Source organism: Periophthalmus magnuspinnatus, chromosome 24, assembly GCF_009829125.3.
Source record: "Periophthalmus magnuspinnatus isolate fPerMag1 chromosome 24, fPerMag1.2.pri, whole genome shotgun sequence".
In the NCBI taxonomy this organism is placed as follows: Eukaryota; Metazoa; Chordata; class Actinopteri; order Gobiiformes; family Gobiidae; genus Periophthalmus; species Periophthalmus magnuspinnatus.
The window spans coordinates 24,797,900-24,815,443 of record NC_047149.1 but is presented as its reverse complement, the minus strand read 5'-3'; the positions used below and the strand labels follow the sequence as shown (position 1 = coordinate 24,815,443).

General features: G+C 39.8%; 1 protein-coding gene across 1 annotated transcript in view; it reads right to left on the bottom strand.

The window, feature by feature from the left end:
* Nucleotides 1-17,544, bottom strand: part of LOC117393057 (1-phosphatidylinositol 4,5-bisphosphate phosphodiesterase beta-1) — a 328,875-nt gene that overhangs the window by 293,355 nt on the left and 17,976 nt on the right. The window contains exon 2 of the mRNA XM_033991233.2: nucleotides 3,890-3,967. Within this exon, the coding sequence (XP_033847124.1) occupies nucleotides 3,890-3,967 (78 nt within the window). The remainder of the gene's footprint in view (nucleotides 1-3,889; nucleotides 3,968-17,544) is intronic.

The following is a 17,544-nucleotide window of genomic DNA, read 5'->3' as shown; positions in this document are numbered from 1 at the left end:
ATATCACACGTGTCAAACTCGAGGCCCATGTTCCAAATGTGGCCCGCCATGTCATTTTATGTGGCCCACGACAAGGTAAATTACAAGGTATGTCAAGTTATACAGACATATTTTTTTACATCCATGGAAAAGCATATGTAATATTTGTAAATTGAATAAGTAATAAATACAGAAAGTTTATGAACAAGTTAAAAAAAGGAGTTATTTTTATTTTACATTACGTCTGGCGCTTTGAGAGTGATGATTTTTCCTGATGTGAAAATGTGTTTATCGCCTCTGCTCTATGCAAAACAGCGCCCTCAACCTCAGTGTGAGCGTCACTACTTCCTGTCCAGTTTTATCTCGCGCTAAAATGAATAAATATTTAAAGATTAAACAGTGGACCAGGACTTGAGGGTTTCTGTCTCTGAGAACATGTTAAAGACTAGTTCATTTGTCCTGTGTTTCACTGTAAAAACCTGCACACAATGATTTTTATATGAGTTTGGACTGAAGGAAACATCACGAACTGGACACGGAGACGTTTTATTGTATTTTTCTGCTGATATTAATGATGAACTTATCGTTTAAAAATGTAATTGTAATGAAATGTGTGTTTTAACGTGTTTTCACCTGCAGAGGGAAAAAAGCAGGAGATAAATCTGGTACAAATCATCTTCTTTCTTCTTTTGTAAGATTAACTCTTTAAGGACTGAGCGAATTATAGATCATTATAGCTCACCTAGACTTTTTTTTCATTTTTTAGCCATAAAAATCACGTTAAAGGAAGTATCAGCGTGTACTTTTGCCTTTTTTCACACATCTACTTCTATTTTACATATCCATCCTTATTTTTCCTTTGACACATTAAATAACCAACAGTGACGTATTTAAAGAGCCTCATGCCTCTGCTTTGAGACGCCGTTTGAATGTACATGACGCAAAGTTGGTCGCGGAGTTATGCTAATAGAAAGTCCACAACCGCGAGTTTTTCGGTGGCGACAGCATCTGACGCTATAGGGTTAATGAATTTGTACATGCTCCCTGACAAAGAAAAAATAAAGAAAGAAAGACTAAACAAATGATACTTCTGTGTTTACGAAGATGTTAGTGTCTCAGTGCTAACGCTAATGCTAATTTTGAGGCATGACAAATATAAAGCAACACCACAAACTGAAATAATCTACACATAAAAACAACTGGATAGTCTTTACACGCATCAATTTAATAGCTTGTTTATCTTATATGTTACGTTTTTAGTAAACGTTAGCATTAGCAATGGATTTCGTGAGCTAGCTAGCATGCTATTTTGCACAGAACCTATTGCTGAAGTCGTGGAACTCCATTAAAAAGAACCAGGCCGATCACTGACCATTAGAAAGGACCGAATCTAGCACTTCTAGGCCCTTTTTACACTTAGTAAAATAAAAAAAAGTACAAATATTAGTCGGTCAAACGCACATCGCAAGCAACAACGCGACTAGAAATCAGTTTGCGGAGCCTTTCACCGGCTAAAATATATTCTGGTGGATTTTCAGTTTGGAGAACGTGAGAATCGCAGTGTATAATTTTGACATCATAAACGCAACCTTCAAATATTCTTCTCATTCATTTGTCAAGACTCCCTCCCACAGACCTGGTCATAGTACTATAATTATCAGAGGAGCAGGCGGCCAAAGACGTGCAGTAGTTTCCATGGTGATCCAAACGCAATTCCTGCACTAAATCTAGACACTTGAACGGTACGAGCGAAACCTCATTGTTGTCTTTTACACACGTCCTCGATCCAATACACAATTTGTGAACCGAAACCTGCCGTACTCTGCTATTTATCCAGTATAGACGCTCCTTTGTCTCAATTTCTCACTGGCACCAACTGCTTTCAAAGTAAACAAAGCAGGGCGGAGAGGGAACGCTAGCTTCAGATGGTTGGATTGGATTTTCAGGCTCGACTTCCAGGTTTAAATTTCATCTTCTGTCATATCTGTCGTACTTTTGGGAGTGTGAGAATAGTATAAGCGTCCACAGGTTTGCAGATCAGCAGAAAGATGCAAGTACTAAAGCCAAACGCAATACCTCTCATGTCGATCGATCACGCTTTTACTTTGTTTTATTCACAAAAAACAAAATAAAAATGACTTTCGGTTTTGATTTCTTTCGCATAAACATGAAAACGTATTACTTTATCGTTTACAGGTAATTTGAGAGTTATATTTGGAACGTGGATGTTTGGACAGCAACATGCGATTAGATATGACAAAACATACACACAGTTGAAACCAGAAGCTTAAATACACAATAAAAACACATATGCGTTTTTCCCGCACAGTCGGAGATGAAATCAGACTATACTTTTCCTGTTTTAGGTTAATTAGGATTATCAAAATTATTTCTATTTGCTAAATGCCAGAATAATTACAGATTTTATTTTTTTTGTGTTGTCCTGGGGTAATTTATGACCCCAAAAAACAACTCACTCACAGCAGAACTTGGACATTTCTTCATCAAATAGGTTGAAAATTGGGCCACTTGTTAATTTGGATGATTTCTATCAAAAATGCAAGTACATTAAAGTTCAATTTGACCCCAATTTGTTTCTCTTATAACTCAGATCAACTTAATTTCCACCTCTGCACTTGACAAACAGAGTACAGTGATGGAAATTAAGATTTGGAGGCGATTTTGAGGTCCAAAAATCCACAATCTTTGCTAAAATACGGCCGACTAACCTGAATAAAATAAATAAATCAATAAATACATTTGGTATCGGTACATTAGTCTGAAGTTAGACTGAAAATAAGCTTCAAATTCTATATAAATAAAAAAAAGTATTGTATTTTATGGCTGAGTTATAAGAAAAATAAATAGGGCCCAGAGGAACTTCAACGTAACTCTACTGGGAGGAACACACAAGGGTTAAGACAAAACTTTTTTCACGTCAGAAATTTACATACATTTCATCACTATTTGGTGCCATTGTCTTTAAACTGTATGACTTTGGTTGAAAGTTTTGCACAAGTTTCTCGCAATCGTTGCCAGGAATTTTGGCGCATTCCTCGCGACAGAACTGCCTTAACTGAGCTGAGTTTGTAGTCCGCCTTACTCGCACAGGCCCTCTCATATCTGCCCATAAATTTTCAATAAGACTGAGATCGTTGCTTTGTGATAGCCACTCGTAAACATTGACTTTGTTATCTTTAAGCCACTTTGTAACCAGTTCGGCAGTGTGCTCCAGGTCCATTTGGAAAACCCATTTGCACCAGATTTGCTCTTCCTATCACAACCAAAAGCATTACTATGACTGACGGGGAAGTGAATTGTCTAACTCATAGACTGTATAAAAAAACAGACTGAGTGTTACGTCACCCACGGCGTTCGGCTGCGGTCAAATGAAGCTAATCGAGGTTAGCAGTTATAACGGCGAATTTGGAACTGCGACCGTGAGTATCAGAGCAACCGAATAGCCTCGCACCATTGATTTAGCGGAGATTGGGAGCTTAGCAACGCTGTCAATCAAATCAATCAATCTTGCTGTCAATCAAATTTGTCTTATGTTGATGTTTCTTATTTACGAACACAAATAAAAACTCCAGGATCATGTAGAGCGGGTTAATGCGAACAAAATGACGGAGTCTGAAGCGCAGCCCTTGATAACTTCTTATTTGGAACGCGGCAGCTAGCAGGTTAGCTATGTCCATTTATATATACAGTCTATGGTTTAATCAAGGGACACGTTGGGATTTGAACTAGCTACCTTCTAGTTTATAGACAACTACACCACTGTTACCCCACAAATGCAAGTAAACTGTCCACAGGCAAAGCAGCAAGTTGTAAAATGTAAAACATGTCGCCATAGCCACAACACATCCACCACATTCGGCTGTTCGGCTAATGCTACGCTAGCACTTACCTTGTTCTGATCAGTCCAATACAGGAAGTATCCTTTGGGGTCAACGGTTAAGGTCACGGGGGTCACAGTGGTCGAATCCTGAAAGCAAAAACAAACAGTCAATATGTCATAATAGCACTGAAATGGATTTTAAAAGAGCTTTGGACACCGTTTTGTAGTTCAGTAGGTCACGATCATGTGTTAGAATGAGATTTTCAGACGGAGGGCGAGTCACTCTCACCGTAAAATGATTCACAAATGTCGAACCTTATCGTTGTTTCTGGGGATTGGCTCTTAAAACGTGCAATACTGATTTTATGGCTTAAAGCTGACACATGTAATTAGATAAGCCAACCGCCCCTGTTGTATTCTCACATATCACCACTAGAGGCTGCATATGTTACTGCTGATTGATAATGTTCCAGCTTCGGTCTGACAGGAGAAGATCGGAGAGGAATGGAGGCCTGAGACGTCATCTGTGTCTGATTTATAACTTCATCCACAGACCCAAAGCAAACCAAGGAAACAAAGGGAACAATAAAGCTAGCCAGTATCCTTGGTTGCTATGATACTCGGGTAGAGGGGAGGGGGCAAAGATGGGCAGGTTTCATATCCGTTAACTATTAGTAAATAAAACCATGTAAACTTTCAGATAGTAGCTTTAAAGTCCTTTTAACTGACAACAATCACGACTTTGGGGTTGAAAAATGGCACCACTTTCTGAAATAATTATCAAAATAACTGTCACTTTTGTTTATTTATTCTGACAGATGATGTTTTCTTTTCTTCAAAAAAAAACATCTAAAAGAGAAACAAATGTGAAAATCTGAAATCTGAAATCAGCCAAAATCTAAATACAATCATCGAGATCCACAAACCAGGTCCAAGGAGCATGAATTGAGACAAGGGAGCGTACACCTGATCACACACATGTGGGATGCAGTGCTGGCGTCAGACAGTAGGGGGCGTAAGCTTCACCTACTGTCTGACAAAACCAAGTAAAACAGCGTAGAAAACACAGCACTGCACCATCACTACAACCTCACTACACAACACCATCACTACACTGCACCATCACTACACTGCACCATCACTACACTACACCATCACAACACTACACCATCATTACACCATCACTACACAACACCATCACAACACTACACCATCACTACACCATCACCACACCATCACTACACCATCACGCGACGTTTCTAAGGAAGATACAGGAAGAAGCTGAAACATGTAAAGCAGTTAAATGCAAAAATAATCACTAATTGTAATTAGTCCTGTCACAATTTTGAAAGACGACATATCGCTACTGAGAAATATTGCAATAAACAACAATACTGAAATTACTTTATGGCCCTGTCACAATTAAAAACAAAGCAGAATAATCCAAGTGAACCATTTTTTAAATAAACAGGCCTGAGCCATTTTTTTTAAATAGAGAGGCCTGAGCTGCAACAAACAGAAAAATGTACCGATATTTAGCCTTAGAAGTTATTTATTCAACTCTCCAAACTCTACAGCTCAAATCTTATCATTTTACTTAAAAATGGCAAAATAAACTTTACACGTGATTAATGTTGATGTATCGTTCCAGCTTCCACATAGTGAACGATAAGTCCATATAGTGACGTGACTGATGAACGAGTCGGCTCTTTTGATCTGGAACCACATCACATTTTTTTAAAAGAAACAAATCTTTTTCTTTCAGTTTTTTATGCATTTTTAGATTAACCCTGAACCATCACAACAATCAGCACAAAAGCAGAGCAGGCGACACGAGTGAACAAAAAAACTACCTGACATCATGATAATAGCTTGATTTTTTAGTTATTATTATTGTAGTGCTGTGTTTTATTTATATTATTCATAATTCCAAAGGGTAAACATTCTTCCACTGTCGGTTTGAACCTTTCTAAACACATCTGAGCCTCAGTCGTCTCTCTCACTGAATATTCTGTAGTTAAAATGAGTTCTCACTTTAGCTTCTGTCACATAAATACATAGTAAAAGCACCAGTCTTTTGAACGGCTCTTTGAAATGAACAGCTTCAAAAGATTCAGATCCCCTAAAAGAGCCAAATCACTGGCCCCATCACTAGTCGTATTCTGCCTCCACGAGTGTTTGGGAACTAGATTTACAGACAGCGAACAGTTTCTCCAATAAACAGCAGGAAGCCTCTTCTGTTTTGGACATTTAATGAAACGTAGATGGTAAAACTGTATCATACAAAGAAAATATCTGCATATTACAATCATACTTTTATATTCCTATAAACAAATATATGCAGAGCTACATAAAACAACATATAGTAGGTTATTATAATATAATATATGCACAACATTATCTTAAAGGCAGCTACAACTAATGAAAAACTGTGTGAAACTGTTGATTAGCATCATGCTAACATGAATGGAAAAACCCATAGACATGCTAGCGGTATTAGCGTCTTCTATTTTTGCGCAAATTTACACTGTAAATCAACTTAAAGTGCCTCAAATGAGTTTATAGAGCGAGCTAACATGTTATAACATTATAATACTCACAGACAGATATTTGCATGGGGCCAAATGACAGTTTACAGAGATTAAACAGTGAAAAATGACTGCGACAATGTGGCAGCTACGGTGGCTCTGAACAGACAAAACACATTAACTCAAAACAGAAATACCTTTCTCCACTGGGGGCAGAACAAGTCGATATAGTGATTATTCTGACAGGCCTAAATCTTAGTGTAAAACTGGACAGAATGAACCTTTACCAAAAAAAAGTCCGAAATCTGTAAAATAAAATTCCCCTGTAACATTCAGACGTGTTTTAAACTATAGATATTATACAAGTCCGTGCTCTGTTTCCGTCTCCAGGCTGATCGGACGTTTCAGCCGTGACCCTGAGGCCTTTGACTGCTGGGGAGCACTGCAACAGAAGCTGCAGGCTGTGTCACGGCTTCAACCGCTCCCACCCCAACAGACAACAACACACTCGCTCTGTTGACACGTACACACACGCACACACACACACACACGCACATGACCCTGAGGCAAACATGGCAACGCGAGATATTATTGGCCCCATCTATAAAAAAAACGCATTTGGGTTTTGTTTTCTTTGTTCACAGCGGCAGAAGCATGTTGACCTCCTCGTTTCGCTCGATAACAATTATGAAACCAAATTCTTATTACGCAACACACATACAGCTGTATTTACTACTGACACTAAAAATAATTCTTGCTGGTATTACACAGGCCTAATAATAGTACTAGACCAGTTGGTGCTACGGCTACTCCGACTACTACAGCTACTTGTGCCACTACTATTACATCCAGTACTACAACTACTTATCTTGTTCAAATAATACATGATAATTATAATGAATTAGCAAATTAACAACACAATACTGCAACTGCGACTACTGCGACTACTTCAAATGCTGACAACTGTGGCTTAGTGGTTAGGTTGCCTCACAAGGTTTGATGACAGAGCGGCGTAGGGTCTTCCTGTGTGGAGTTTGCATGTTCTATCTGTGTCTGCGTTCGCCAACGATGGAAAAACTCGCAGGATTTCCTCTTATTTTCGCTGGTTAAAGGCCCGATATTATGACCAAATGTACTCTTGTGACGTTTAAGTTGTGTTATAATGCCGTTTCCTCCTCAAAAACAGACCTGGAGTTGTGTTTTGTCGTTTGAGTAACACTTTATTATTAGTCTGTCTACATCTCCAAAGCTTAAAACGCTCTGTTCCACCTTGTGATGTCATCAAGTGGTAGTTTTCAAGTTAACAGCTCCTTTTTTTTAACCTTTAGTTCAGTAGAAATACGCAATCGCAGGCCTGAAATGATCCAAATGATTCTAGAAATGGTGTGTGGAGTTTAAAAACACAGCGGAGCACTTCCTGTATCACCACATGATGACATCACAAGGTGGAACAGTGTTTGTTTTTTTTAGTTTGAGAGAAAAACTCAGTCTAAATGTGCAGGATTTGTGCGTTAAACATGTGTTAATGAAACAAAACACAACTCCAGGTCTGTTTGCGACGAGGAGAACAACTACTACAACAGCTACTACTACGACAACTACTACAAATACTTCAGTAACATTGTTTATCATGATTAAAACCTACTAACCTACTTCTGAAATGCCATCCTTGTACTACTTTCAGTGATTTAGTGCATATATTTAGCTACAGAATACTGAATACCTGCATTATTTTGTATTTTGTAACATATTCGGATACACGGCCCAGTTAGAGTCCTGCATTCTGAGTACTTTTACACAGAGACGCATTATATTTTAGTGGTAAAAATACTACATATAAATACAAACAGCTTTATTTGTGCTGCCCCGTTTGTTATTTTTACATTTATGTTTAATTGGAGAGCATTGAGAGAGCGGTGTTTTCTGTTTTTCCTCATTAATCTGTCCAGTTCAAAGTCAAAATTACATGAAGTACTGCGATGTACTACTGTATTCTGTGTTAGTATTCAGTATGTGTTCAGTTACTTCACAACACTGATTAGTTTGGTTCATATTAGAGGGGGAAGAGCAAAAGTCAAGAAAAGCTCTCAATCCAAGATCTCATGCCCGTCTCCGTCCAAAAAACGAACAATAAAGAGGAGGAGAGTGAGAAAGAAGAGACAAAGAGAGGAGGAGAGAGGATGAGGAGATGAGTTGAGGAGGAGAGAGGAGTGAGAGAGATGGAGGAGATTAGGGAGAGGGTAAAGAGCAGAGGTGGAGAAAAAAAAAACAATCCGAGACCCCACGATTGCCTCCGTCCGAAAACCGAACAATAAAGAGGAGGAGAGTGAGAAGGAAGAGACAGAGAGAGGAGAGGAGGAGAGAGGAAGAGGAGATGAGTTGAGAAGGAGAGAGGAGTGAGAGAGATGGAGGAGATTAGGGAGAGGGTAAAGAGCAGAGGTGGAGAAAAAAACAAACAATCCGAGACCCCACGATTGCCTCCGTCCAAAAACCGAACAAAAAAGAGGAGGAGAGTGAGAAGGAAGAGACAGAGAGAGGAGATGAGGAGAAAGGGAGAGAGAGGAGGAGAGAGGAGTGAGAGAGATGGAGGAGATTAGGGAGAGGGTAAAGAGCAGAGGTGGAGAAGCACCACCCGATCCGAGACCCCACGATTGCCGCCGAACAATAAAGAGGAGGAGAGTGAGAAGGAAGAGACAGAGAGAGGAGAGGAGGAGAGAGGAAGAGGAGATGAGTTGAGGAGGAGAGAGGAGTGAGAGAGATGGAGGAGATTAGGGAGAGGGTAAAGAGCAGAGGTGGAGAAAAAACCCCAATCCGAGACCCCACGATTGCCTCCGTCCAAAAACTGGCCGCACCAGAAAAAAAAAAAAAAGCTTTTGTTTATTTTCCTTCCCAAAAATGGAATAAACATCTAAAATCTGCTCCTGTCTCCAGTGTTTCAAATGGACCTGTGCAGTTTGTGTTTTGTTTGGTTCATTCATATTTCGTTCTCGTGGCTTCTCGCTTCCAGCTGTTTGCTCCAATTCACTTTACATTGAAAAATTGTCACCCCTTAATAATAAAAATGATAGTAAATAACTTCTCTGACTCTTTACAGATGCAGAATAATGACTAAAGTGTTTGATTCTGCTGTTTATTTATGGCATCTCATGATTTTTAAACAATATTGTAGATGTAGAATAGTTTTTGCGTTAAATTTGTTATTTTTTTGTGTTTCAGTATTATCATTTATATTTACTTGAGCAAAATGTCAAACTTCAAAAAACACCTCGCTACCACTGCTGTAATAAAATTATAGACCGTATAATGAAATAGACGCCGCCCATAGCGTTAGCTCGTCAAGGCTAGCAGTTATAGTGGTGAATTTGGAGCAGAGTTGTTTTTTTTTTTTTTTTTTTCACAACCTCGAGTATCATAGCAACCAAAGAGCCAATCCAGAGCGAGGCTGTTGAAGGTAACGCCTCTTCCCGCCCACAACGCTAGTTTCGCAGGGAGCGGGCGCTTAGCAACACTGTCAATCAAACCTGTTGCTAACGCTAGCTCTGTGAAAGACGGCACCTGATTTGTCTGTTATTAATGTTCATATCTTGATTTTCAGACACAATAGTGAAATAAAAACCCCAGGATCATGTAGAGGGTTAATATGAACATTTTAACCCTATAGCATCGGACGCTAACGCCGCAGATAGACGCGGTTGTGGACTTTCCATCACCGTAACTCCGCAACCAATTGTGCAATCGTGTAAATTCAAACGGCGTCTCAAAGCAGAGGCATGAGGCTCTTTAAACGATACTCTCATTATGTCATGTGCTTACGTCGCCCTCGAAGACGACCAATCAGAGCGCAGGGGCCACCGGGATTCTCCCAGTCGGTTATTTGTGGCGTAAAAGGAAAAATAAGGATGATTATGTAGTAGGAAGTTGTGTGAAAAAAGGCAAAGGTACATGCTGATACTTCCTTTAACGTCATTTTTATGGCTAAGACCAAAATGACGAGTCTGACAGCAGCAGTTACAGAGCGAGGAGCCACAGTTTTTCAATAGAAAGTGAATTAGAGCCAGAGTCGATGGAGCCAGAAGCCCGTGCTCACTTTGTATTTGAAACGCGGAGGCTAGCAGGTTAGCCAAGTCCCTTTGTATATACAGTCTGTGATTAAAAGTAGGACTCTCAGCCCGTCACGTTGCATTAGCGGCACAGGGACGGCGACTCTCTCGGACTCGTGTCTCTTTAAATCACATTTCTTTCTCCGTTTGTCCACAGCGACGCAGACTCAGCCCAACAGCGGCATATTGTCCTTCTGAATCAATAGCTTTTGATGAGCGCATTAGGGGAGCGCCTCCACCGCACGCAGGACAGATAACATAAGTGTGTGGATGTAGGCCCTAATGACGTCCTTATCGGAGCCGGGCCAGACGCGGCGATCGGCATCTGCGACACGCGCGGCTTTATCGGGCCCGTCGCAACGCGCCGTTAAGAGACGAGGCGGAGGGGGACGATGTCAAACTTAAGCTCAGTTATTGTGACAGGGAACAATGCAATCAAATTCATCAGTTTCAAGCCGCGGCGTTGGCCTTAAGTTGTCAGAGTAATTAAATCAGACCTACTGTGCTCGTGTGTCGCTCTGTAGTTATAATCTGTGACACCCGTGGATCATTGTGTTATATTTGAACATTTTAAATCATTATGTTCAGCGAAAATGACTTGATAAAGGAAACAAGTCCGATGAGTTTCATGTTAGAAAACCGCAGTGTGAATAGGAAACGTCATCACAATAAAGACAAAGTAATTCTGTAGTTTAGTCCTGGTTTAGACCTGGTTCAGTCCTGGTCTAGTCCTGGTTCAGTCCTGGTTTAGACCTGGTTTAGTCCTGGTTCAGTCCTGGTCTAGTCCTGGTTTAGACCTGGTTTAGACCTGGTTTAATCCTGGTTTAATCCTGGTTCAGTCCTGGTTCAGTCCTGGTTCAGTCCTAGTTCAGTCCTGGTTTAGTCTTGGTTCAGTCCTGGTTTAGTCCTGGTTTAGTCCTGGTTTAGTCCTGGTTCAGTCCTGGTTTAGACCTGGTTCAGTCCTGGTTTAGACCTGGTTCAGTCCTCAGACTGTGAGATGGTTCATGTGGCTCTGACATGTGGGAGAACAGCCGGTTGTTGTGTTTTTTTTTTTCATTTGTACCAAACGACTCAATCTGAATCCTGTGTGTATCACGGAGGTGGGGGCTGATCGTGTCTCGGAGGTGGAGGTGGGGGCTGATGGAGTCTTGGAGGTGGAGGTGGGGGCTGATCGTGTCTCGGAGGTGGAGGTGGGGGCTGATGGAGTCTTGGAGGTGGAGGTGGGGGCTGATCGTGTCTCGGAGGTGGAGGTGGGGGCTGATGGAGTCTTGGAGGTGGAGGTGGGGGCTGATCGTGTCTCGGAGGTGGAGGTGGGGGCTGATGGAGTCTTGGAGGTGGAGGTGGGGGCCGATCTTAGAAGTGGGGGCTGATCGTGTCTTAACATTAAAGATTAACTCAAACACAAAATCAGTCCAAACACAACTTCAGAAGGTAAATGAGAAGAAACAACTAGAACATTAAAAACTGAAAAAGTCCATTTTACAGAACAGGTCAGATTCAGGCCAGAGAAAGAAGAATTTATTATAACTTTATATTTTTATATCTTTTATAAAGTGTCTAAAAACTTGAAATGGTGAATCAGAGTTTCAGTTTTGTTCAGATTAAACCTGGAACATTCTTCCTGAAGATGTGACTCAGACCTCGACTTTTAAACTCAGACTGTTCTGTTTATCTGTGACTGGGGTTTATTCTGCACTTTTCTGTTTTAATGTTATTTTATTTATGAATATTTATGTTTTGAGTTGTTGTATTGTGATTTTAACGTCTTTCTTCTTCTGTAAAACACTTTAAATTACTTTGTGCTGTACAAATAAACTTTCTTTGCAGCATTTGGTCAATTAATAATCAGGATTATTCAGGTCAGAATAAAATCATCAGGACTAAAAAAATATAATATTTTGATAATTTTAAAAGGAAAAATGTAGTCATTTTAATTTAATCCTCATAAATACATAGATAAATATACAGTACTTGTTGGTTGTCTCCATGGAGATGTTATTGCGTTGCCTGGAATGTTCCACAGCGTGACATTAAACTTAACCATCTCCAGGTTACAGGTCAGATTCACTTTTATGATTCATAAAGTTTGATTTTATAGTTTATCAGAAAATGGAGAAGACAATTTTATATTTTAGTTTGTCAATAAAAGGATTCAATCATATTTTTTCTTACTACTACAACTACTACTACTACAACTACAACTACTACGACAACTACTACGGCAACTACTACAACAACTACTACAACTACTACGACAACTGCAACTACTACAACTACTACAACTACTACAACAACTACTACGGCAACTACTACAACAACTACTACAACTACTACGACAACTGCAACTACTACAACTACTACAACTACTACAACAACTACTACTGCAACTACTACAACTACTACTGCAACTACTACAACTACTACAACTACAACTACTACGGCAACTACTACAACTACTACAACTACTACAAATACTACAACAACTGCAACTACTACAACAACTACTACTGCAACTACTACAACTACTACTGCAACTACTACAACTACTACAACTACAACTACTACAACTACTACGACAACTACTACGGCAACTACTACAACAACTACTACAACTACTACGACAACTGCAACTACTACAACTACTACAACTACTACAACAACTACTACTGCAACTACTACAACTACTACTGCAACTACTACAACTACTACAACTACAACTACTACGGCAACTACTACAACTACTACAACTACTACAAATACTACAACAACTGCAACTACTACAACAACTACTACTGCAACTACTACAACTACTACTGCAACTACTACAACTACTACAACTACAACTACTACAACTACTACGACAACTACTACTGCAACTACTACAACTACTATGACAACTACTACTACAACTACAACTACTACGACAACTGCAACTATTACAACTACTACTACTACTATGACAACTACTACTGCAACTACTACAACTACTACTACAACAACAAATAATAATAATAATAAAAATAAATAAATAAATAATAATAATTGTAACACTCAACTTCACACTCTTTCTCTTTTCGTCTCTGCTTCACTTAAATCTCTGATCGACTCAGACGCTAAAATAAACGTTAGCTTGAGTGAAAACGCGCCGTCACATCACAGACATTCTCCATAGTGACGCTCGCTATGGCAACGGCGGCCTCCCCGTATAAGTCTGTCGGGGACGCAGAGGAATCGCCGGGGTTTGGTTCACATGACTGCACCATTTCACAGGCCTGATCGGACGACAAAAGATGGAGAGAATAGTGAGGATGTGTAGTCGACACTGGCTCAGTGTTTAGACGCAGAGAAGAACAGACAGTAGAAGTATTATTACTGCAGTTTTAGACGGTTTATACTGACACCGGTGTACTACAAACAACACATCTGAATTATGTTTGATGTATTCATGTATTTTACTTCTACTACTGCAGTAAAACTAAACCTAAAGCTGCACTACTGTGATCATTCTGTTTATACTCAGTCACAGCTGCCCCGGGACAGACTGACCGAGGTGAGGCTGCCACTCTGCACCATAAGCCTCACTGACCATCACTAACACACAAACACACACACACACACACACACCCCCACTCACCCCGACACACACACACACAGACACACACACCCCTTTCCTCACACAGACACACACACAGGTGAAGTGTCTTGCCCAAGAGCACAGCAACAGCACACACTTGGCAAGAACTGGAATCTAACATACCCTGCTCCCTCCACTACTACTACAGGTACTACTACTACTACAGCTACTACTACAGGTACTACTACAACTACAGCTACTACTATTGGTACTACTACTACTACTGGTACTACTACAACTACAGCAACTACTACAGGTACTACTACAACTACAGCTACTACTATTGGTGGTACTACTACTACAGCTACTACTATTGGTACAACAACAACTACTACTACTACAAGTGGTACAAATACTATTGCTACTACTACTGCTCAGGTCATTGGACACATTCTCACATCCTTATGTCCCCACATCCTCTCTTCCTCTCACCCTCTTGTCCTCACCTCCTCACATCCTCTCATCCTCGTCTCATCATCGCTCTACAATAAAAATTCAAATAGTTTTTCCAAATAGCAGAGGCCTGGATGAAACGAGCTGTGTGTGTTTCTATTATAAACCAAGTCCAGACGCGCACAGAGGACGCAGCTCGGGAGGGACAGGCCATACAAGAGGGCGATGGTAAGATTTACAGCATGAGACACTGCAGAAAAGAGTCAGTACTTTCACTTACAGTATTGATCCTGAGTGTTTCTGACATGTTTTCAGTGTATGAAACCTGGAACTACACATTTTATGGCTCAAAATTTACTTTTTCTTTGCAAAACTGCTGAGATTTGGGATATTTTTGTTGCACTACGATAAAATTTGAGCTTTGTAGGGGTAAATTTTAGCCCTTTTTACGGCTAAATATTGGTACATTCTGCTGTTTATTTATATCTTTTAATGAAACAGTCGATTTAAAATGTTTTCCTGGGATCATTTTGCATTATTTCTTTGTAAAACTGAAGAGATTTTGGGTATTTCTGCTGCACTACGATAAGATTTGAGCTGTGAAGGTGTGAATTTTAGCACTTTTATGGCACATTTTTTGTACATTCTGCCGTTTATTTTTGTCTTTTAACGAAACAGTCGATTTAAAATGTTCCCTGGGATTTCCTTGCATTATTTAAAATCTTAATTAGTGACATAAAGTAGTTTCAATATCATCGTTTAGCGCGATATTGCTCCGTGTTATCGTGACAGATCTAGGTGCGTTTGATTGGTGGATCTCCTTGATTGACAGGTGGATGAGCCAATCAGGGACAGGCATGGGCTGTGTTTATCGGAAATAATAAACGGAAATGGAATATATATCAAAGAGGGCGCAAAAACATCATGGATTTCGCTAAAGACTGTGTACATAAATGGACTTAGCTAACGTGCTAGCCGCCGACGTGTTACAAACAGGAAGTGAGCATGGACTCTGGCTCCAATTCACTTTCTATTGAAAAACTGTCCCCTCTGCTGCTGTCAGACTCGTCATTTTGGTCTTAAACTGTCATGTGCCACCTCCAGAAAGTTACATACTGTTGCTTTAAATGAAAAAGTCCATATCAATATATTATAGTATTTTGAAATCGTTCATTCAGGCACAGCTCAGTTGGTAGAGCGTTTGCGATTTCAGCTCCTAAAGATAAATCCTGTTGTTGTGTCCTTGGGCAAGACACTTAACCCACCTCACCCCAGTGTGCGTGTGCGCTGGTGTGTGAATGTGTGTGTGTGTTTTTTTATATAAATCGATGTAAAACTGAAGAATGTGTTCAGACAAATTTACATAAACGTTGGATCTCAGTGTGACTCTGAAGTGCTGTACGTTTGCAATTTGTTTTCTCCCCGACAAAACCCACAATGTCGATGAAACGTTCTGCACCGACAAAGACGCCTACGAAGGTTTGAACTTTGAGAGAGTTTAAACGAGAGAGAAATGTGAGAAAATGTTAACGTCTGTGTGAGAAAAGTGTATAAAGTGTGTGGTGAGGGGAAGTTTTTATCACATTTCTGTTGATCTTTATGACTGATATAAATGTTTTTATTTACACGACCAGGTAAAAGTTTGGACACACCTTCTCATTCAATGTTTTTCTTTATGTTTACTACTTTCTACATTTTATATAAAAATAAATAAAAAAATTTAAAAAATGGAAGAAATCAAATATATGAAATGAGATAAATAGAATTATGTAGCAAAGAAAAAAAAAACTAAATATTTTTGGGTAAAACAAAGGGATAAAAATGAATAAATAAAATAAATAAAAAATGTTTGCTGCTGTTATGACCCGGCTAGTCTAGGGTCAGGGAGGTAACACAAAGCAGATGGAAAAAAAAACCTAAAATAAGTAATTTAACAAACAGAATTGTACAAAAATGGTCTAAAAAATTCAAGTAAATGTATAAACAAAATAACCAAAACTAAGAAACCAAAAATAACAGGTTTAACAGAAACTAGTCATGTACGATTATTAAAAACAAGTGACAAACTAAAGGAAACGTAACACAAAAACAAACAAGTGTCGCAAAATAAACACGAGTCACATCGACCTACAGAGTGAATGTATGAATGTGTGTGAATCATAGACTGTTTTTATGAATGAACTTTGCTAATGCGCTAGCCGGCGTGTTCCAAATAAGACGTGACCATTGGCGCGTTTCCTGCTCCATTGACTCTGGCTCCAATTCACTTTCTATTGAAAAACCGTGCCCCTCGCTCTGCATTTTCTGCTGTCAGACTCATCATTTTGGTCTTTAAATGTTCGTTTTAACCCGCTTTATATGATCCTGGTGTTTTTCCCTGAGGTCACTCCCGCTAGCGTTAGCATCCGGTTTGATTGACAGCACTGCTAAGCGCTCGCTCCCCGCTAAATGTGTCGAACGTGGTGGAAAAGCGGCGTATAAAAACGTGACCAGTCCAACCTGTCTCGTGTTACATTAGGCGCAGTGGCCGTGCTTTAAAGGTAACCACACAACCCATTAGCATTTTCAGCTAAACTCTGCTTCGCTAACGTCTCTCCATTAGCCCCTTAGGTGTTAAGTTAATGGGCTAAAAATCATTGCTTTAAGTGCGTTAAGCCCCTCCCCCCTTAAGCTGTTTGTCAAACGCTTTATTTCATTCCAAACACACATTAAGAGTGACTGCGCTCGCTAATAACCCGCATTAATCACGAAAAGGCAGAGTTAGACGGATGACGACGCCGTACCACTCAAATGCTAATAGTCACATTTGGGTAGAAGCCATTAGAACATTAGACTTTACAACATGTGTCTAATGGGTCGATGTCGAGCACAACGCGAGGAACAGGACGTTAAAACGGCGAGAGAGAAAACGCTCCAGGACTCAGATTATCAGGCAAAAGATACAGCGGTCCCTCGTTTATCGTGAAGTATCAGCTTTATTTTTTACATTATTCTCTCTGTTTTTGTCTGTAAAACCCCTCACCACACACTTTATACACTTTTCTCACACAGGCGTTAACATTTTCTCAC